Raw genomic sequence first — 22,405 nt, 5'->3', positions numbered from 1 at the left:
TTTGACATGTTTGACATGATAACGTTCAAAAAAAAAGGAAAAAAAAAGACGAAGACTTGAAAATACACGTAATGTTCTAAGACGAAATAGGATATTACCTGGAGATTGTTATACACTTTAGGTTGCTCTATTCCTTTTATTGAAATATCTTAAAGATGTATGAGGGTATATTACCTTTTAGAACACAAGACCTGTCGAAATTATTTTAGCCAAGAATCAGCATATTATCAGAGGCGTGTGGAGAAGCGTGTTGCCAACATTCATGGGGTATTCCCTCTTTACACTGGCTGTGTCAAGATCCAGCCTTGGAAAAGAAAGCAGGTGGTCTCTTCAAAAGAAAGCTTTCAAATTTTAACCTCGTAAATTTTGTGTGTGTGTGTGTGTGTGTGTGTGTGTGTGTGTGTGTGTGTGTGTGTGTGTGTGTGTGTGTGTGTGTGTGTGTGTGTGTGTGTGTGTAATAGAAATCACTTAAAGTTCTAGAACAAAACACTGAATGACTAGTAAATACACTGCTCAAAAAGAGGAGTTAAAACACATATCTTGATGAATGAAATCTTCCCCAGGTAAGCATGTGTATGGGCATTCATGTGATGTAAAAGAAAATGTGATTCATCAGACCAGGCCAGCTTCTTCCATTGCTCTGTGGATTAGTTCTGATGCTCACACATCCGTTATTGGCACTGGTCTGAAGCCATGCTGCCCCATAAGTGACAAACTGTGATGGACTGTGTATTCTGACACTTTTCTATCAGAACCTATATTAACTTTTCAGCAGTTTGAGCTATAGTTAACTAATTTGTTGTATCCGATTATACAGGCCAGCCTGAGCCTCGACTCCCCACATGGATGTCATACTATGCTTGCCATAAAACTACTGTGGGTTCACCACTGTTCCTTCCTTGGAACACTTTTGATAGATAATGAACACTGCAGACCAGGAGCATCCCACAAGAGCTGCAGTTTCAGAGGTGCTCCAGTCCAGTCGTCTGATCATTACAATGTGGCCTTTGTGCAAATTTGACAATCTTTATGCTTGCCTATATATCTAGCTGCTATAACAACATCTGGAAGAAGCAACTGCTATTACAACTAGAGATTGATGAGGTCCAACACAAATGCTATGACAAGGGAGAGCCAGGATGTCAGATAAGCAGGAAGATGTCATCATCCCCACCTGCCAAGCAAAGACTCACAGCCTTGCCTAACTGCCTAAAGAGATATACCAGAGAGAAGCCAGGAGAATAAACCAGCTCTACTCAACTGAGCCATCCAAGCTGTACTCTCAGTGGCAGGGGGATAATATGAGAACAGCCCTGCCAAGGCTAGAGACTAAGCAATTCTCGAAGAGCACATGGGAGAAAGAGGCAACACATAAAAACAATGCTTAGTGGCTAGCAACCTCCATCAACAAGCTCCAAAAATCATCAGAGTGGAAGACTCAAGCATAAAGAGCTAAATGGCACCATGATTCACAGTTACTGCCTAAAGAAGCTAACTGCACTCCAGTGTCAAATAGGACAAGTGAACCAGCTTCTACTGGATAGGGATAATAGATAATGGATGTGATATATATTCAGACTGACTAACTGAACGCTGAACAGTCCTGAGTCTCAGAAGGGGCCACTTCCATCCAACTACAGACCAATAACTGGCCTCAGCACCAAATGGAAGCTCCTGCCAGGCATCATAGCGCCCATGACGAAAAGTTCATGTTCAATACATGAGCAAGGCCCAGAAAGGAATTAGCAGCAACACCAGTGGGGCAAAATCCCAGCTACTGGTACAACTACTCATGGATGGTAAGACCAGGCGGACCAACCTGTGCACTGCCTGGATTTACTACAAGAAGGCCTTTGACTCAGTGAACTAAATAAGAGCCTTCATCAGGAATGCAATGGGGATATTGGTTCTCCTCCAATTTCCTCAAACTTAACAGTAATAAAACTGAAGTTTTACTTGTTGGTACACCATCTGTCTTAACCAAATCCCACAGCTTTTCCATTAACGTTGAAAATTCTCCCACCCTTCCCTCCCCTCAGGTTAAGAGTTTGGGTGTCATACTTGATAATACTCTTTCATTCCAGTCTCACATTAATTACATAACACGGTCTGCTTACTTCCATTTACGTAATATTCACCGACTCCGTCCCTTCCTTACTCCCCATGCCGCTGCCATCCTTGTCCATAGTCTTATTACATCCCGTATTGATTACTGTAATTCCCTCCTATTTGGTCTCCCTAAAAGGTCCCTTCATAAACTCCAACTTCTTCAAAATTCTGCAGCTCGGGTCATAACTTGCACTCCGTTAAGTGCTCATATTACCCCAGTTCTTCAGCAGCTTCACTGGTTGCCCATAGAAGCCAGGATAAATTTTAAAATCTTACTTCTTGCATACAAGTGTATCCATAAATCTGCTCCTTCATATTTGTGTGACCTGCTCCATATCACCACTGTTTCCCGCACTCTCAGATCATCATCTGCTATTCATCTTACTGTTCCGTCCTCACACCTTATCACTATGGGGAACAGAGCTTTCAGTCGCTCTGCTCCTCGGCTCTGGAACTCTCTTCCTCCTGCACTAAGAAATATTGACTCCCTCTCCGTATTTAAGACACAGCTCAAAACACATCTGTTTAAACTGGCTTACTCGCTTTAATGCTGATTTTATCTGTTGTCACGCTCTGTTTTGTAATTTTAACTTATTTTATGTATTTTATGACTATTGTTCCTTTTATTAATTGTGTTTTTTGTAAGGTGACCTTGGGTTTCTGAAAGGCGCCCTCAAATAAAATGTATTATTATTATTATAATAGAATAGAATAGAATAGAATTCAACTTTATTGTCATTGCACATGCACAGGTACAGGGCAACGAAATGCAGTTTGCATCCATCCAGAAGTGCTTTAGTGATATAGATATATTACAATATATATTAGCAATAATATAGATATGTGAGTATATTACAGAAATGGGTCTATTATGGTATGTTATAATGTACACGGTATGAAGTATGTTGTGAATATTCTATAACTATAAGTATGTACAGGCTGTAGTGAGTACAAGCTATGTACAGGATATGAACAGGATATAAATATGAAAAACTATACAGAATATGAAATAAATAACTTTACAGAATCTGGGATATACAGCTATACAGAAATGGGAACTATGCAAGTTGTAAACAGTTGTAGGATTAAAAATTATCGAATGTACAGAATGATTATTTACACAGAGCTATACAGTAGTGCAGTTAAGATAAGTGAGGGTGTAGATAGTTTCTACAGAGGCTATATAAAGTGCTAGTGGTTGTGAGTGGTGGTTCAGTCCATGTTATTATTGTGTTTGAGGGTACAGTTGTCCATTGTGGGTGTGTGTATGTTCAGTCCATGAGTTTAACGTGGGTCAGATGTCAGGAGGCAGAGTTCAGGAGTCTGACAGCTGTGGGGAAGAAGCTGTTCCGGTACCTGGTGGTCTTAGTCCGGAGGCTCCTGTGACGCCTCCCAGAGGGCAGGAGGGTGAAGAGTCCATGTGATGGGTGACTGGGGTCTTTGATGATTTTCCCAGCCCTTTTCAGACACCGCTTCCTGTAGATGTCTTTTATGGCAGGAAGTGGTGCTCCGGCGATGCGCTGGGCAGTTTTCACGACCCTCTGCAACGCCTTCCGGTCCGAGGCAGAGCAGTTCCCGTACCAGACTGTTATACAGTTGGTCAGGATGCTCTCGATGGTGCAGCGATAGAAGTTCACCAGGATGTCTGAGGACAGGTGGTTCTTCCTCAGAGTCCTCAAGAAGAAGAGGCGCTGGTGAGCCTTCTTGACCAGCTTGGAGCAGTTGGTCGTCCAGGTGAGATCCTCGGAGATGTGGACTCCCAGGAACTTGAAGCTGCTCACACGCTCCACAGCCATCCCCTTAATGTGGATGGGTGGATGTGGGTCAGCATTCCTCCTGTAGTCCACGATGAGCTCCTTGGTCTTCTCGGTGTTAAGCAGCAGGTTGTTTCTGTCGCACCACTCAGCCAGACGATCCACCTCCTCCCTGTAGGCGGCCTCATCGTTGTCACTGATGAGGCCAATCACCGTGGTGTCATCTGCAAACTTAATGATGGTGTTGGAACCATCAGCAGGTCTGCAGTCGTGGGTGAAGAGGGAGTAGAGGAAAGGGCTCATCACACAGCCTTGTGGTACACCGGTGTTCATTGTGATGGTAGATGAGCAGCGGTTATCCAGCCGGACATGTTGGGGGCGGTTGGTCAGGAAGTCCAGTAACCATTTGCAGATGAGGGAACTGATACCCAGGTCTGTCAGTTTCCTGATGAGTTGTGAGGGGTGGATTGTATTGAATGCTGAACTGAAGTCTATAAACAGCATTCTGGCGTAGGTGTTGTTGTTGTCCAGGTGTGAGAGGACAGAGTGCATTGCGATGGAGACTGCATCCTCTGTGCTCCTGTTCCGGCGGTATGCGAATTGGTGGGGGTCCAGGGTGGGGGGAGAGACAGGATTTGAAGTGTGCTAGGACCAGTCGCTCTAAGCACTTAGTGATGATGGGGGTGAGTGCTACTGGGCGGTAATCATTGAGGCAAGATGGGTTGGAGTTTTTGGGTATCGGGACGATGGAGGTGGATTTGAAGCAGGCCGGTACCACAGCGTGGGCCAAGGACAGATTGAATATGTCTGTGAGCACTCCTGCAAGCTCCCCAGAACACGCTCTGAGAACACGCCCGGGGATGCCATCAGGGCCTGCAGCCTTGTGGACATTGATCCTGCTCAGCACCGCTCCTACATCGGTGGGGGAGAGAGTCATAGGTTGGTGGTCTGGCGTCATGTCTGCTTTGGTTGTGGTTGTGGGGTTCCCTCGCTCAAAACGAGCATAAAAGTTGTTGAGCTCGTTGAGGAAGGAGACATCAGAGGATGCGGGGGAGGGTTTGGTGGTCCTGTAGTCTGTGATGGTCTGGAGTCCTTGCCACATGCGTCGGGGGTTGGAGTTGGAGAAGTGTTCTTCTACCTTCTTTTTGTAATGGTGTTTGGCTTTTTTGATGCCCTTCTTTAGATTAGCCCTGGCTGTACTGTAGGCGTGTGCATCTCCTGACCTAAAGGCAGTGTTGCGGGCCTTCAGGAGGAGACGAACATCCCGGTTCATCCAAGGCTTCTGGTTGGGGTACATGGTGATCCGTTTCTGGGTGGTGACACTGTCTGTGGTTTTGGAGATGTAATCCAGTACAGATGAGGCGTACTGGTCCAGGTCTGTGTGGGTGAACATATTCCAGTCTGTGTTTTTAAATCTGTCCTGGAGCACTGCGTCTGTCCCCTCTGGCCACACTTTAATTGTCCTCACAGCAGGTTTCACACGTTGGATGAGTGGTGAATACCGTGGTGTGAGGAACAGGGAGAGATGGTAAACAGCCAACTTCAAGCCAGATGGACAAGTCACCATCAAGTGTGGGATTTACCACACAAATGGGAACCATGAAGTAGCTGCTAGGAAAACCACAACCACCAAATAAGGCAAGTTCTGAGGAGTCAGCTGAATGGGAAGGACAAGATCTGGGCAACAGCTACACTCTGCCAATCAACAGATGCTCTGCCGGAATAATAAGCTGGCCAAAGGAGCCACTGACGTCAACACAATAAAGCTCCATGGACGGTTTCAACCAGAAAATCACACTTCATTTCCTTTCAGAGTTAGTAGTCTATGTGTGTCTTTCCTTTTAATACTGAATGTTCAATAAAACGAGAAACCTGCAAGTGATTGCTGACTGTTCATTCTCATCCTGACCATATGAGCCCATGATGGTAACAATCTCCAATCTCTTGAGCCTTCCTTCAAAACATTAGTGAATACCTCAGGAACTAGAACCCCGAGAAAGAACAGGAGCAAGAACAGGAGCCAGCATGGAAGGACAGACACGTACCACCAACAGATCGAACAGTCACTGTGACCGACTGGGCCCTATTTCAGGAAGCCGGTTTAGTGCAAACTCTGAGTAAGTATACCCTGAGTTAACGAAAACTCTGGGTTTTCGGTTTCACAAAGCGAGTTTAGATTAATTCTGAGTGAGTTACTATGACGACACACTCCGTGAAGCTAACCTGCCCCCTAGCAGGTTTACTTCAACTAACCCTAACTTTCTCCGCCTCTTTGTCAGAAACCTGACTGTAGGAAGTGTCAGACATGGCGTGCTCCTTCCTTGAAGAGCCAGTAGATGTTGAAGCCCAAATTCTCCGCAGAGCTCTCCGCCGGGAGAGAGTGATTAGAGCGCGTTTGGACATTTTATCATTTCCTGATGATTTTCTGTGTGAACGTTACCGTTTTTCAGCACAATCTATAATTTATTTGAATAACATCCTCAGGCCTAATATTGCTCATGTGACACATCGCTGACATTCTCTCAGTTCTGTACATATTATTTGTATTGCACTTCGGTTTTTTGCAAACAGGAGCTTTCTGTATAATATTGGTGACGCTGAGCACGTTTCCAAGGCTACCGTCTGTCGGGCAGTCAGGAATGTTACAGTTGCACTGAAACGTCTCGTGTACTCGTTTGTGGTGTTCCCCGGTCATAGACCCACAAGATTTATCAAAGAGGGATGCCACAAAATTGCAGGTATCAGGATGAACGAAATTTAATTCATGATGTGGTGATACTTGAACTACTACTTACATTTTACATTTATTTTCACGGTTCCCAGGCGTGATTGGCTGTATAGATGGCACTCACATTCCAATCATTGCTCCTTCAGTAAATGAAGGAGACTATGTGAACAGGAAGTCTTTCCACAGCATTAATGTACAGGTACATAGTTCCCTGTAGCATTTCAAACTAACAAATTATTTCATTATAGTAATGGATGCTAATTGTGTTCTCTGCACTGTGAAGATCATATGTGATGCTGCCAACATTATCACAAATGTGGAAGCCAACTGCTCAGCCTCTGTGAGTGGTGGTGGTGGTGGCGGACCCCCACCTGTTTTTCGGGCCTCCGCTTTTTTTCTGTTGGCTATAACGGGTCACATTCGAGCATACAGAGTAAGCAAATATGTACTTGTAATGTGCTCAGATAATTTCAATAAGTGCTTACAGAGGGTAAATTAATGTAGCCTCTAACTGCAATTGATTTACATCGGACAAACAGACCAAGCACTATGGCTCATAATACAATTACACCTTACCTGTTTGGACTATATTTTTATATTTCATTTGTACTTGCTGCCAGGAACGTTTGGGGCCTGTTGGGTTGCACCTGCGCTCACATCACATCACAAAATAAAATGTATGAAATAAAAAATAAAATAAAATATAATAAAATAACGTGTTAAATGGGTGGAAATCCCTAGATCAATGTTTAAATTAACACTCACGCATTGACTCTGTCGGCTATGTTTTGCCATGCATGCTCCCTTTCTTTTGCAGCTGAGGCTGTGTTACTTTTTTTCCGCAAAATTTGCATGTTATCGGCATATGCTGCCATCAGAATTTCGGCCTCAAACGCTGTAAAATACATTGACCGCGCCTTCTTTCCCTCCGTCTCCATGGTGACTCGCTTAATCTGTGCTCCACTAATCAGGGCTTTATGTATCCTCGTGCGCGCGCTTAACTTGGGGTTAAAGCAACTCCGCGTTGACTGAACTAATTGTTATCAGCCTTTCTGAAACCGAATATTCCGAGTTGGACAGTTCGGGGTTACTCAACTCTGAGTATCGTTTTTCACTCTGAGTTTTCTAAACCGGCTTCCTGAAATAGGGCCCTGATGTTGAAAAATTCTTAGTGGTTCGGTTCGATCCCTGGCTCCTCTAGTCTGCATGCCAAGTATCCTTGGGCAAGATCCTAACCCCAAATTGCTCTCAGATGCGTTCAGAGTATGAATGTGTATGAATGGTAGTGAGGAACTAATTCCATTTGGACACACGAAAACTGTTTCAGAATTAGGAATTTATTTATCGAGCCATAGCACAAACCACTGATGTGGAAGGACATAATGCTCTATGATTGTAAAATCATATTAATACATGCCATTGCCAGAAGGTTTGAAGTTTTTATGTCCAGCACTCTTGAGACTTCGAGAGAGCTGGACAGGGCTATAAAAGGTCCTCAACTCAACTGCAAGACCAGTATCTTTGTGTCTTTCAAAATGACCACCATCAGGCAACTGGTGTGAATGTCTCGAACCAAACAATCACAAATAGACTTCAAAGGGTGGCTTGAGCCCCGTGTCACTTCTCAACACTATGGAGCCAGATTGGAATCTGCCATGAGAAAATGACATATGAGAATTGGCAGCTCCACCCCTAACACCCTGTGCTTTTCACAAATGAGAATAGGTTCAATCTCTGTACATGTGACAGATGTGACAGGGTCTGGAGAGGTGATCAAGAAAGTTTTGCTGCCTGTAACATTGATGCACAGACATCTACACGCTAGGCAATGGCACCCTGACTCTCAATAGGTATCAGGAAGAAATCCTCGGAGTCCCTGTTAGACCCTACACTGGTGCACTACAATAACCAGTCTCGTTGCGAGAATATGCAGGCAGTTCCTGGAGGGTGAAGGAAATGATAGCACTGACTGGCTCCCATGCTTGCCTGAACCTAAATCTAATAGAACTCCTCTGGGCCCAGAGGAGACTTGTGTCCATCCGACGCCATCAGGTTGCACCTCAGACTGTCATGGAGTTCAGCGATACCCTGGTCCAGATCTAGATCTAACAGTGTATAATCCAGATAAGCAAAATAATAATATTCTTTAATTTGACTGTTTAATAAGGTGCATTTCCTTAGCATGTTTAATCTGAACTAGTTTCAAATCATAGTCAAAAATTAACAGTCAATTAAAATAGTCCAGTCATTAAGCAATTTATTTGAAATGTACAAGAATCATGAGTTAACGATCTATAACATAAGAGCTTTTTATGACATGTTTTATTTTAAAACAAACAAAAATAAAATACAGTTGAAAAATAAAGTTGAATGACTCGTATTAATCAACCAATTGCTTTGAATTTTGCTATCAAATAGCTTCTTTACCTAGATCTAGGTAGAGCCATCTGGCTCTAGCTTAGTTTCCTCCAGCAGCATCTTCATGTCTACCAGTGTATCTTCTAGGGTTTGTATCAGTCGTACCACATTATTTTCTTTGCAGCTTTTCCAGGCTGACACTACAAAGGTGAAATTGTCACTTGTAACACTGTAGCAAAAATCATATGAGTTTAGTTTTTCTGGAACAGCAGAACCCAGACAGGCAGCCTTGAACGCCACCTTGTGAATAACAGAAGTGAGAATGTAATCATTAGTTACTGGTGATAGTTTGTCATAATCAATTTTAGAGCATATAAAAAGGTATTGGATAAAAAAAAAAATAATAATAAAATTAATCATCTCTATTTGAACTGCAGTAGGCTTATAGTATGAAACATTTTCAGGCCCAGCCCTCACCTGACTTGTAGAAAGTAGAAAGTTAAAGGCTTTATTAAGGGAGGTATCTGTGTAGATGTCTGGCATGGGGATATTGTTCTCAATAGCTTGAACTTTCAGGCCCAAGAAGTGTCCAAATGTTGTCCGGCCACGAATTTCCTGTCATGATGGAGACGAGTCAATTTATTTGTAACAATAATCACCAGATGTAGTATTGCTGTAGTATTATTCTTCACAGGGCACAATTTTCTGTTAAAGGATGAGGTTTAGCAAAACTAAATGTTATTCTTCCTAAGATTAATTACTTTAAATAGATTTGACTGCACAGCAAAACCGTTATACCCAATACACACAGACAACATGAACAATGTCTGTCTACTTCCAGGAACAACCCAAACCTTGTGCTTTAGGTCATCCTCTCCTCACTTCAAATACTATCTATGGACCAGCTGTGTTTGACATTTTATTCCATTACAGTTGTATTTTAAGTGATTCAACTGTTTCTCAAAAACTTGACTCTGTCAGTTTTGACTTAGAAAAACAAAGGGAACAAAAACACAAACATATTTACAGTTTATAAATTGTAGTCACACTAATGTACTGAACGGTTATGGAAATGATACTCACCATGTTGGTGTTCCACATATGCACTTTTATAGCATTTTCCAATAAATTACGTTTCTCTGAGTTCTGGAAAAAACAAGACAAGGTTATAAGCCATACTTTTAACCAAATACGTTGTGTTAGACACCCAAAGCAGTGACACAACACAAAACCACAGGATTTAAGTAGAAAACAGTTTGGGGTTTAAAATATCACATTAACTCGAAGCATACGTTAGTCGGAGATGCTGCTAGCACTTTGGTTAACGCTTCACCCGGCTTGCGACAAACCACTCTCAAAGAACGTCAGGGCCTCAGTAAGTATACCTTGGACAAACTGACTAACACAATTCCCAAGTGGATTGCAACAAACTGCAGACCTATTAATATTGTCGAGGACACAGGCTTTACAAAGGTTTTGCAAGATTAATTGAACAAGGCTCCAAGAAGAAGCACAATGTCAAAAATGCATGGGCTCTGTGAAACTGAAAAGGGAAAAAAAAAAAAAAAAGAAAAAAAAATCACAACTGTAGAAACTGAGTGTGCACGTAACATGACACCTGCAGCTAAACATTTGCCATTTGAGCACATGCCTTGTGTGGCTCACATCTTACAGAGATGCATCACTGTGGGTCTTGGTGTGTCAAGTGCTAGAAAAAAAAAAAAAAAAAAAAAAAAAAATGTTGGCCGCTTCAAACATAGTCCAGCGACGCCTCAGAGCTGGAAACACAGCAAACAACCCTGGGGCAGGGGAAGGAGCCATTGATCCAGGACGTGCCAACACGCTGGAATTCAACACTAGAAATGGTCAAGCGTCTAAACCGCAACCAAGCAGCAATTAAAGCGACCTTAGACCAACAGAGCCACAAACTTGTCAGGCTGATGCCAAAAGAATGGGACAAACGGCAGAAGGTGGAGTCTCTTCTGGAGCCCTGGAAGTCAGCAATCTATATAACATTTAGGCTGAAATAAAATTGATTAAACAAAATCAATTTCTTGATTTGAAAGATGGAAGAAGAACCATTTTGTTCTTCTTCCATCTTTCCTTCTGTGTGTTTTCACTACAGGTATGTAACTGAGATTCCCGGTGGGGAATCCTACGTTTCCTTCTCAGTGGTACTGCCTGCCCTCTTCCACTTGCATCATGTTATGGAAATCTCTGATGATGATGAGTCGCTAGGTTTAAAACGGCATTCCAAGCAGACCTAACCTCCCCTTAAGAAAACAATATCAACGATGAATGAATCAAGATTGCAACAGCTTTGGATGCTCGTTTCAAGGAATTGAAAGGCCTCTCCAAGAGTGACAGAGAGAGGGTGTGGCCCACAGTTGGAAGAATGCTGAATGATCAGTCCCCACCTTGACAGACTTGTGAAGATGGGCCACCTAAGAAAATTAGTCTTTTAGAGATGGGCTCAGATTCAGAATCATTGACACATTAGCAGAATTAGCAAAATTGACACATATTGCACGGTTGCATATTGACATTGAGTCGAATTCTTCCTATTTGACCTGCTTTTTGGGATCATCAAAAGACTTGACAAAGGCAGCTGAGGCACTGGAGGTTGAAAGGATTACACCTAACCGTCCTTTCCTGAACAAACGCATGGAGGCTGCTTCATATGATGCACAGCACTGTTGGTGGATCCTGCCAAGATAAGGGAAAAAAAAAAAAAAAAAAAAAGTGGTCAACTCAGCATATGAAATGTTGAAATCATCACCTTAGAGCTATGTTAAAACTGCATAAATCACCATTGTTAATGGAAACAAGACTGTCTTTAAAAAGAAAAAAAAAACACCATGCTTTTAGTCCTTTAGTATCTCACCTATAGTAGGCCAGCTGTATTGCCATCTGTATAAAAGCATCTGGGCTTATTTGATGTGCTTTTGGAATTTGTTTCCCAAAGTGATTGAATACCAAAACCCTGAGGTCCAGGTCTTGGGCATGCCTGTGATGGTGGAGATAGAAGATATGTGTAACAGTCACACAGTTATGCTAGTGTTCTTCATTTCAGATCCATGTGGCTGTTCCCTCTTTCTTTGGAGCTGTATTCTAAACTTCCATGTTTTCTGTATATAATCCACTGTCTGCGGAAACAAACCGATTAATTTAAGTTCTGAGAAAATAACTCTGGAGCTCATTTAATCTGTTTTCCTGATACATTTCTAAAGTCTGATTTAATGAGACTTTTGCAAATAATGCTCCCCACTATAGGCATGCTTTAAAATGAGCCTACCTAATGATTCAGGCAGGTTGTTGCTATCATGGTCCTGTGCCTTACACCCAGGTTATTCAGTTTTTGCACTTTAAAATATTCTGCTTATTACTCAAAATTAATTTATTAATTGCTTATTTTGTACTTTTTACATTAGAGTTTATTAGTTTTCATGGCATTTCTCTCAGTTCTCCTTTTCCTGTGCCAAATGTATTTTTGTCTGAGTTTCCTCGTTCCAGTTATTGTAACCCACTTCCTGTTTTGCTTCTCTTGTTTGACTGTCCCAGTGTGTTCAGCTGGCTCTCATGACACTTGTTTATATTTAAGTTCTCCTCTTACTTCTCACTACGTCTGTCGCTCTTCCTTGTGTTCTTACTGCTTGTTACTAGAATTTTGGATTCTTTTACTAGTTACCGGCAAAAACAAGGCTTTGTGAACCAGAAACAGGAATGTCAAACTCAATTTACATCACATGCCACATACAGCACACTTTGTTCTTAATGCGGCGAAGGCAAAGGCGAAGAAGAAATATGATCCTTTTGCCATTTTATTGTTTATTTATTACTTAATTAGTTTGATGTAATATCAATGGCTTTGTTTTTAAACCTATGAAAATGTTCTTAAAAGTCCAAAAACTTAAAAAGCCATCCACTGGACCGGATTGGAGGCCCTCAACCCTTATGTTTGACAACCCTACTATCAATCTGACCACCATCCCCACAGTGAAACCATCTGGTCACTTTTGCCACTGTGACATCTTGATAATGCAATTCTTGTGAAAACACAAAAACAAGCATACCTCTAATCCACACAGAATGTCCCTTAGCAGGTTACACCTCCACAGATATCTTGGTAGCCATCAACAAGTTTCTGGCATAATTCTGCCTGGATATTTGACCACTACTTGGCAGAATTACTTTAAAACTGGTTAGTTTCTTGGCTCGGACCCAGCTTTTAATCATAATACACAAAAGATTTAATCTGTTAATGGGTTGGGGTATTGGGAGGGCCATTTCAGAAGCTTTATGTTGGTTTTGGAAGGGATAACTGTTTGGGAACCCCCAACTGTTGATTGTAGGTGATGTACACCCCATTCTTCCATCTACAACTCCACTGTGTTGTAGGAGTTGAATAAATTGCTTTAAGTGACCAGTTACATTTTTGATTGACCAGCATTACTATTTATTGATGTGACTCCTGACAGAAATAACAGGATGATTTGTTAAGTGTACCATGCAAAACTCTGCCCTGAGAAACTCTCCTTTTGCAATATGCTTGTGATTATTTTCTATTTGCACCGAAGTGGTGTTGAGTCAGTTTTTGAAGAATTTGGCTGAATATATTCCAATACTCAAGTCAGTCATTTGATCACAGTCCACAAAGACATACTTTTTAGTTCCTGAAAAGAAAATTGAATGCAGAAAGATATTCAGTACACCAAAGGGAAAAACAAACAAACAAATGCAGCCGTTGGTGATGTGCATGGATTCGGGACTTCAGCCAGTCAAATGATTTTCATCTAAGTATACTGTATATAGAGGGGAAGAAAAAACAAACAAAGAGACGTCCAATTACAGCTTGACGTCTCTGAATATGGACTATGTACAGCAATAGATGTATTTCCTAAACTGCAATGAAATAGTTGTTAAATCCCTTGAATTGAAGCTGAAAGTCTGAACTTTAATCATTGTCCAAATACATATGAACTGTGACTGTCAGTATGGACAACAGGAAGAGTTATGTAGTACTGTAGAATAATTTCAAACTCTGGCATTTCTTAACGCCATGTTCAAGAGAATCAGTTCACAGTTTCTGATTTCCACTCTCCCACAGTAAATGGACTCCTAGGTACATGCCCTCAACACCTCACCTTCATGCTGCTTCCCTCTGCTATGATATCTGCTGTTCTTATGCTAGCTTGTATGGTTACTGACAAAGGAGAGTTCACACCCAGTTAAAGCTAAACTTAAACATTACTACAGAGTTTTAAATTAAAATGTTTTAGTTGTCCAACCCTTTAACTGTAGTGCAAAACTACAAACCTAGTGTTTCTGAGACAGACTTGCATGAAATAGGACCGAGCTTAAACAGGCATGTGCGCTTACTTGTCAACACTCTGTTTAGCCTCCTCAATGGCTGTTTTAATGTCAGGTGTGATGTTAAAGTGTAGTTTCTGAGGCATTGGCAAAAGTGCCACAGGAGACTCCATCATCTGTGGTTTCTTCCTGTCTCCACACATTTAAAAAAACAAAAACAAAAACAAACAAAAAAAACAGTAGAACAGAACATCAAATCTAGTGACAGACGAAGTGACAGTCACTGTTAGGTGTGCTAGAAAATTGCTTAATGATGTTTAAGATGACATAATTACATTTGCAAAAACAACGGAAATTAAAATTTATAAAGAAAACGTGACATGCTCCTGAAGTGTGGTTTTTTTAGAGGATGTAAACTTACATGGAAGATGTGATATAATCTGATAGAGCCATACATGGTGTGCCATCAATAATGGCATGCAACATGGTAAACCCACATGTCCCATCTTCACCAACAATAAACTGAAAGAAAGACACACAAATTAAGTTTCTTCATGTGCGGTTCTGTTACTGAGCTTCTATGATAGGGAAGTTTTTTAGTAAATTGGGCCATCAATATAGGCTTTTAAAGTGCTGGTTTAAAATGTAAAAATAACACTACAACAACAACAACAACTAAGGTAAAGGCACCTAGAAGGTCATTGGCATTTAAACATACTAACCCTTTTTACTATTCTCACACTGAGACAGACCGTTTTCACTTTTCTTTTGCATTAGTAGAACTACTCTATCATTAACTTTTCGCACAACTTGAATCTGATCTCTATGCAAGGTAAAATAGAGCTTGCCTGAATGATACATCAGTGGTTCGGTTTTCCTTCTCTCACCTGCAGCGATTTGTCAAACCAGCGGTTAGCACTGTTCCACTGGGTGCCGCCTCCATGCAAAACCTGCACTGGTTCAAACCTGCTATACTTCTCATATGTCCGAGGCATGGCTTTGTCCAAACACAGCACACAGATGCTCCTTTCAATGGCTGAAACTGATTTTTTGTTGGAGGGATCTGAACAAATTAAGCACAAAGACACACAAAGCAAATATGCTGTTAAGATAAATTTAACACAATTGTTTAAATTTAACACAATTGTTTAATATTCTAGAAAACCTAAAATGTAATATTCTAATCTGAAGGTTAGCCGTTCGATCCATTCTGCATGCCAAACATCTAACTCCAAGTTGTTTTCCGATTCATCCATGGGAGTATTAATGCATGTGCACATGCATCAAACAGCATGCAGCCTGTTTCAGTTGCTCTTGCTTTTTTTTTTTACTTTAGCTTTTTTCTTACTTATTTCTTTGACCTTAGTACTTAAGAGTGTTCCTCCTTTTTTTAATATCTCTTTTTAAAACATTTGGATCGATAGAGTTTTTGTTCCGTTTATTGCCACGGAATAGTTACTTTTTTTGAGGAATGGCAGCGCGGAGGAGCCGCTACACACCGCACAGGTTGTTTACTCCAGAGATCAGCTGATCGCCCTGATGCCGTTGGCATGGCACCTGTCATCAAACTGTGCACTGTTGAACTAGGGCTGTATTATTTGCCCAGGAAATGTTCCCATGTGAGCTTGGTGACTGTTTACGTTCCCCCCTCGACTAACCCCACAGCTGCATGTGACATTATCCACTCTGCTATAGCCCAGTTACACACTCAGCACCCGAGTGCTTTCACTTCCATCTTGGGTGATTTCAACCATGTCGCCTTGGACACTACACTGCCAACTTTCACACAATATGTGGTCTGTCACACCAGCATGGGGAGACTTTTAGATGCACTGCATAGTAATGTCAAGGACGCATGCAGTTCATTCTCCCTCCCCCCCACTCGGTAAGTCAGATCATAACCTGATTCACCTCACACCCTGCTATGTGCTTATTGTGGGGAGGGAGCCTGTGACCACTACAAGTATTAGGAGGTGGTCGGAGGCCTTAGCGGAACAACAGGGTTGTTTTGAATTGACAAACTGGAAGGTTCTTAGAGTGAGGGCATCAATGGACTTACTGATCCTATCACCGACTACATAACCTTCTGCACCAACTCCACTGTCCCAACTCAGACTGTCCATTGTTACCCAAATAACAAGCTGTGGGTAACTAAGGACATCAAAGCACTCCTGAAGGACAAGAAGAGGGCTTCAGAGTGGTTCAGGCATTATTGAAGGGCAAGATCAGAGAGGCTGAGGACAATTACAGGAGAAACTCCCACATCATGAAGACCCTGGGAAGACTCATCCTTGACCAGCTCCGACCTCTAGTCTGGCCAAATCAGGATCCCCTTCAGTTTGCTTACCAGCCCCACCTCAGAGCTGAGGACGCCATCATCTACCAGCTCAATTGTGTCTACACCCATTTGGATGAGCCGGAAGCATGGTGGGGTCATGTTTTTCGATGTTTCCAGTGCATTCAATACCATGAGGCCAACTCTTCTGGGTGATCGTCTATGCTGTTGCATGCTGGGGCAGCTGGTAGAGGGTTGCAGATGCCAACAGACTCAAACTGTTCCGCAAGGCCAGTAACGCTGCTGGGATGGAGCTGGACTCCCTTAGGGTGGTGTCTAAGAGGTGGATGTTGTCTAAGATAAGGATAATGCTGGCCATAATGGCCCCCACCCTACCCTACTCTCTGCTGGCTAGTTACAGGAGCATGTTCAGTGAGAGACCAAGATTACTAAAAAGCACCACTGAACGACTCAGAAAATCATTCCTGCCCCTGGCCATCCCCTTGCATCTCCTCCATTTAATACACTGCAATACTTACACCCTCTTGCACATGCTCTACAGTAAAATAACAAATGACAGCATTTCACAGGTTGAGCTTGAAATTGCTTAAAGTGTCTACATTTACACATTTTTAAATAAATAAATGAATACATCTAAAGTGAATTCAAACTGGAAATAGGTGGTGGTTAGATTATGATATTACTTATTATTCTGACCTAAATTTATTGCTCTTGTATTAACATTTGTGTCCCAATGGTAGGTGGGGTTACACAGGTGACCTTAACACTTTGCATATGACTAATTATAATCTACTGTGTCCCTTAACAATGAATCTTTGCCCTTAAAATCCTTGTTTTTACTTATTACACACAATTTCTGTAAGCCTCTTTACATGTCTATGGAAGTATAATTGTGCTCACCCTGGACCAGTTTGTTATAGTATTTGTACCAGGTGTCCCGGTGCAGGGTCGTGAGAATACCAACATGTTCTGTGTTGGTCTCTAGTGATGAATTACAGATCCGCTCCAGCTGAACACAAAGCTGATCAGCAGTGATCGGAGTGCCATCACTGTGGTAGACCTCCACTGTAAAGAACTGAAAAGAGAGACAACAATGCTGGACTGACAGTTCAACACTGAGAAAGAGACCACTTGTAATTCAGGCATTACTGCCCATTGTTAAAGGAACTGGAAGATCAAAACTTATTCCAAATAAATTAAACATGAGTATTCCTGTGAAATGTATGACAATTTTAGTAGCACCTTAAATTAAGCCTTAGAGGTCTAAGATTCTTAGAAAGAAGAGCGTCTGGACTTTTCTAAATTGCTTGAAGATGTTTCACCTCTCATCCGAGAAGCTTCTTCAGTTCAAGGGTCCACCCCAAGAGGGACAAAAGGACCCCCTAATGATCCTCTACTTAATCACACGAGCCCAGGTGTAAAAACGGGTGTAGGTCACAATCAGGCATGGTTTTAGTTGAGCTCATTGTGAAACCTAGCCCCACCCTATAATGTGATTTCCTGAGTTTAAATGGCCCGGGATGTGAGTGGGCGTTAAGGAGTCTGGGAAGGAATCTCAACACTGGATTATAGATGGCAGACAGTTGGTGCCATAAGATGGTCCTTCACAGTGGACATAAATGGCTTCTTTCACTCTTTCAAACCATCTGTCTTCTCTGTCCAAAATGTGAAGATGGCATCCTCGAAAGAGTGTCCTTTGTCCCTTAAATCCTTTTTCAAGGATGCCAATGAAATGAGTGTAAATGTAGGGAGAAACCTTGTTTGATTTGTTTTTCTGTATGTGCTGTGATAACTTTTCAAGAGTTATTAGAAGAAGCTGGTGCTTGAGCCGGTGCTTTTTTACCTGGACTTGTAGAATTCAAGTTTGATAAATAATGGGGCCCTGAACTCAAACACCTCAATAAAGGTGTATGTTTGACACCTCACCTGAGAGTTTTGTGCCACTGTAATGTGTCTGGGGTTGGAGTTCTTGGCATGGAACACCAATGAGTCAGTCTTCTGTCCAGGGACACGGCAGGATGACAGTGCCCGGAAGTATTGCATCATACAGAGGGGCTCTCCTCGCATATATTGTACTGGTAGTGTCTCACTGCAAAATTAAGAGGGTGTGTCCTAACATACATTCGTGGTTAAATTAAAAAAAAAAAAAGACAAGACAAGCAATAACTTTAAAACCTCTATTCAAATATTCTGGTTCATAGAGTTCACTGACTATTTTACATTATTATAAAGTAAACCCAGAGTTTGTCAAACATGCTTCCTGGAATACAACCCTGGTCCCCAACCAGGCATCTTTCAGTGTTTCACATTGTGTCCATGGTCCACTACACCATCTTTGCCATGTTTGTGATTGCAAGAAGTTTTAAGTGATCTGATGGTACTCACTCCTCAATCATTGTCTTGAAGTCCAGAACAGCTTTTATCACTTTGGCAGCACACCTGGTCAGAAAAAACAGTTATAAAACAATACAACATAAAAGTTTTCAATGCAATATGACTCACTAAAAGCAAAGTGGCCAAGATACCTAATGTGGGTCAAACTCCTAAAACCAAAGATCCTTATAATTTATACCATACAATTTATCTGTAACTGCCCATGGACAAAATATGTTCAGCTATTTTCACACAGAGCAGTTGATCCTGCATGAATTATTGAAGTTATACACAAAACCAAATTCAGAAAAAGCTGGGACACTAAAATTAAAGTTCGACCCACAATCTCGATCCGGTGGTCGGGGTGAGTGACTGATGTACCAGCACAAATGCAGAATAAATGAGAAGTGATCTGAAGTGATCAGAAGAAATCCTGGATTACACAAGAACTTGATGGAAAACTGAGGGGAAGTGACATAGTTGGACTCTGTGAGTGTGAACAGGCTCTGACGATGAAGCATGCTAGGATTTTTGAAGCTGGAGTTAATGTACCGATAGGTTGTAAATTCTTAGGGTGTAGTTCATCTTGAAATAGAATATGGAAAGTCGTTGGCAGGTTTGCTTCATTTGAGTAAGATTTCCCAAATGAACAAAGGTGATGGCAAGCAGTTTTGGAGTATTAGTTGTACTGGTTGAAGGACAGTTAGAAGAGAACCACCTTCTACGATGATAACCCCTAAAACCAGCTGAATGTCATCAAGCTGATCATCATTGTAGGACTTTTCTCATCTCCATATATACATTAAAAAACACAGAATATTTCCCCTAAGCTAGTTAACTCACTGTTAGCCTATTGGATGGGATATTGCCACATGTTTACTTAGTTTAATCTTTTGGAAGATTTAAAAAAAAAAAAACACACACAACAAAACCACTTGCTGGGTCTGTGTTTACATTTAAAAAAAAATCCTGCAATAGTAGGGTCCAAGTGCAGGTCCAAGCTGAGCAAGTTGGATAAGACAGTGGGCCAGTGCACATCTTTGTATTTTCTAATGTACAAAATTACAAATGCATGGTAGTATATTTTCCTTTTCTGATGTCCATAAAGTCAGATGCTCAGCTAACTAAAACAGACCTTAAGTCCTTCCATGTCATTTGTTTGATGTGTGTGCACATGTGCTTACCTTATTTGTCCCTGTTTATCAGTGAAGTCCATTTTGGGAAGAACAAATCCACCGTTAGAAATCAGCAAAGATTCCCTCGAGTCCAAATAATTAATCTGTATCCCATAATCTGCAAGCTGCAAAGAGAAAACACATAAACAGTCTGTCTGAAAAGTCTTTGATTACTTTTAATGTTTAGTAGTTCAATTCAATTTTATTTATACAGTGCCAGATCCCAACAACAAATGGCTCAAGGTGTTTTATATTGTAAAAAAAAAAAAATTATAATACAAAGAAAACAAACACCCCAACAATCATATGACCCCCTATGAGCAAACGTCTTGGGAACAATGGGAAGGAAAAACTCCCTTTTAACAGGAAGAAAACTCCAGCAGAACCAGGCTCAGGGAGGGCTGACTATCTGCTGCAACTGGTTGGAGATAGACAGGAAAAAGACATGATGTGGAAGAGAGCCAGAGATTAATAATAACAAATAATTAAATGCAGAGAAGTATATAAATGCCATCCATCAATCCATCCATTCGCTTCCGCTTATCCTGTTCAGGGTCGCGGGGGGCACTGGAGCCTATCCCAACTGTCATAGGGCGAGAGGCGGGGTACACCCTGGACAGGTCGCCAGTCTGTCGCAGGGCCAACACACAGGGACAGACAACCATTCACACTCAGTCATTCGCACATTCACACCTAGTGACAATTTGGATTATCCAATTAACCTATCCCCACAAGCTGCATGTCTTTGGACGGTGGGAGGAAGCCGGAGTACCCGGAGGGAACCCACGCAAACACGGGGAGAACATGCAAACTCCACACAGAAAGATCCCGGCCTGATGTTGGAATTGAACTCAGGACCTTCTTGCTGTGCGGCAACAGTGCTAACCACCGTGCCACCGTATATAAATACGTGATTGAAAAAGGCGACGAAAGGAGAAATACACAATGAATTATGGCAGCCTAGACCTATTGTTTCCTAAGGGAGGATTCAGGATCACCAGCTCCAACTTATAATAAAACAACCCAACAATAAGCCACTGACAATGTTTCTGAAAAAGCTGTGAATGGAGACACATCAGGACAAAAACCATTATGCTGCCCATGATTTCTCACCACAGTCCCTCCTAAACTGCACCTATCAGCTCTCCTGTCCGACCGCTAACATGGACAGTTAAGGACATTTAATCCATGTTTTGCACTCACCCAGTTGTCAGTAGTGCACGCTTTCCTCTCCAGGCTTCTCTGCAGTTTCTCTCCATCACCTCCTTCTTTGAGGAACTCCTTCATCAGCCGTTTTATGTGCTTCAGCTCATCCTCTGTTACAAGGGGCTCCAGACAACTCAGATAGCGTTCACAGGTCTCCCGCAGAGGGGGCACAGGCAGACGGGGCAGTCCTTTCTGATGGTTCAGATACCTGCCACCCATCAGAGTGTCCGATGCAGAATTTACCAGCCGACAGGATTTCACCAAGCCATAAGAATTCATCATTCCAACATTCACCTGACAGATGCAAAAATGTTTTAGTTACTACATTAAATTCTGTGAGCGAAATAAAAATAAGATCATTAATAATGATACAATAAAAAAAAAAGAGCCAGGGAAATGATTTACACTATTACATTAACAAAAGGCTAAGTTAACTGAGAGCGTGTTACTTACTATAATTCTGTTCAGAATTCTCAACATTTTTCTTTCAGTAAACTTCCACACTTGGAGTTAATTGTTAAACCCGTTTAACTGTCAGGTCAGTGCTGTTGAGAAAATATTTGAAAAAGAAAATCCTCTGGTTAAAGGAAATGATAAATGCTCCCCTCCCCCAACAAGACAATTAACTTAAGTAAACCAGATAAAAAGGGACATGAAAGCCTTTCTTTTTCTCTGCAGCAGTTAATAAAGCAAATAGAACGGTTTAATAGTTAATAATAATTAATATATTTTTGATAGTATTAAAATAACATCGTTACCACTTTTAACTTACAGTCACCAATAAATTGGTAAATTATTCTGTTGTGTGTTTATGTTTAAATTTGGTGCACAGTTTGCTAATAGTTTTGCCTTTTTTGCCTTTGGAGTTACCTGTCAGCAGCTACAGCTCTTCCTGGTTTAGCAAAAGATGAAGGTAATGGTGAAGTTGATTGAAATATAAAGACCAACCAAACAGAACAATCTATCTTCTTCTACTTCTTTGGGGTAGATTGACTAGATGCATCAATGGTATATTGCTGCCATCTACTGTTTATTGTTACCCGAGTAAATCTTCTGCTGATTAAGCACTGAACCGTCTGCTGTCACAGCTTGGGTT

At 41.6% G+C, this 22,405-nt stretch overlaps 1 protein-coding gene across 1 annotated transcript; it reads right to left on the bottom strand.

Moving 5' to 3' along the window:
• Positions 1–8,822: 8,822 nt before the first annotated feature.
• Positions 8,823–22,405, bottom strand: LOC101472869 (carnitine O-acetyltransferase). Its single transcript, XM_004564654.6, has 15 exons — positions 22,180–22,405; positions 21,763–21,854; positions 21,307–21,603; positions 20,113–20,228; positions 18,941–18,994; positions 18,482–18,644; positions 17,456–17,630; positions 15,147–15,322; positions 14,681–14,781; positions 14,329–14,448; positions 11,834–11,956; positions 11,520–11,655; positions 10,033–10,095; positions 9,427–9,564; positions 8,823–9,249 (listed from the first exon to the last, which is right to left on the bottom strand). Exons 2-15 carry the CDS (start codon positions 21,787–21,789, stop codon positions 9,025–9,027), a joined length of 1,914 nt encoding a protein of 637 aa, XP_004564711.1. The 5' UTR covers positions 21,790–21,854; positions 22,180–22,405; the 3' UTR covers positions 8,823–9,024.

The sequence above is a fragment of the Maylandia zebra genome, linkage group LG7 (genome assembly GCF_041146795.1).
Source record: "Maylandia zebra isolate NMK-2024a linkage group LG7, Mzebra_GT3a, whole genome shotgun sequence".
Classification (NCBI taxonomy): domain Eukaryota; kingdom Metazoa; phylum Chordata; class Actinopteri; order Cichliformes; family Cichlidae; genus Maylandia; species Maylandia zebra.
Note: the sequence above shows the minus strand (reverse complement) of the source record. Positions and strands in the feature narration are given on the sequence as shown.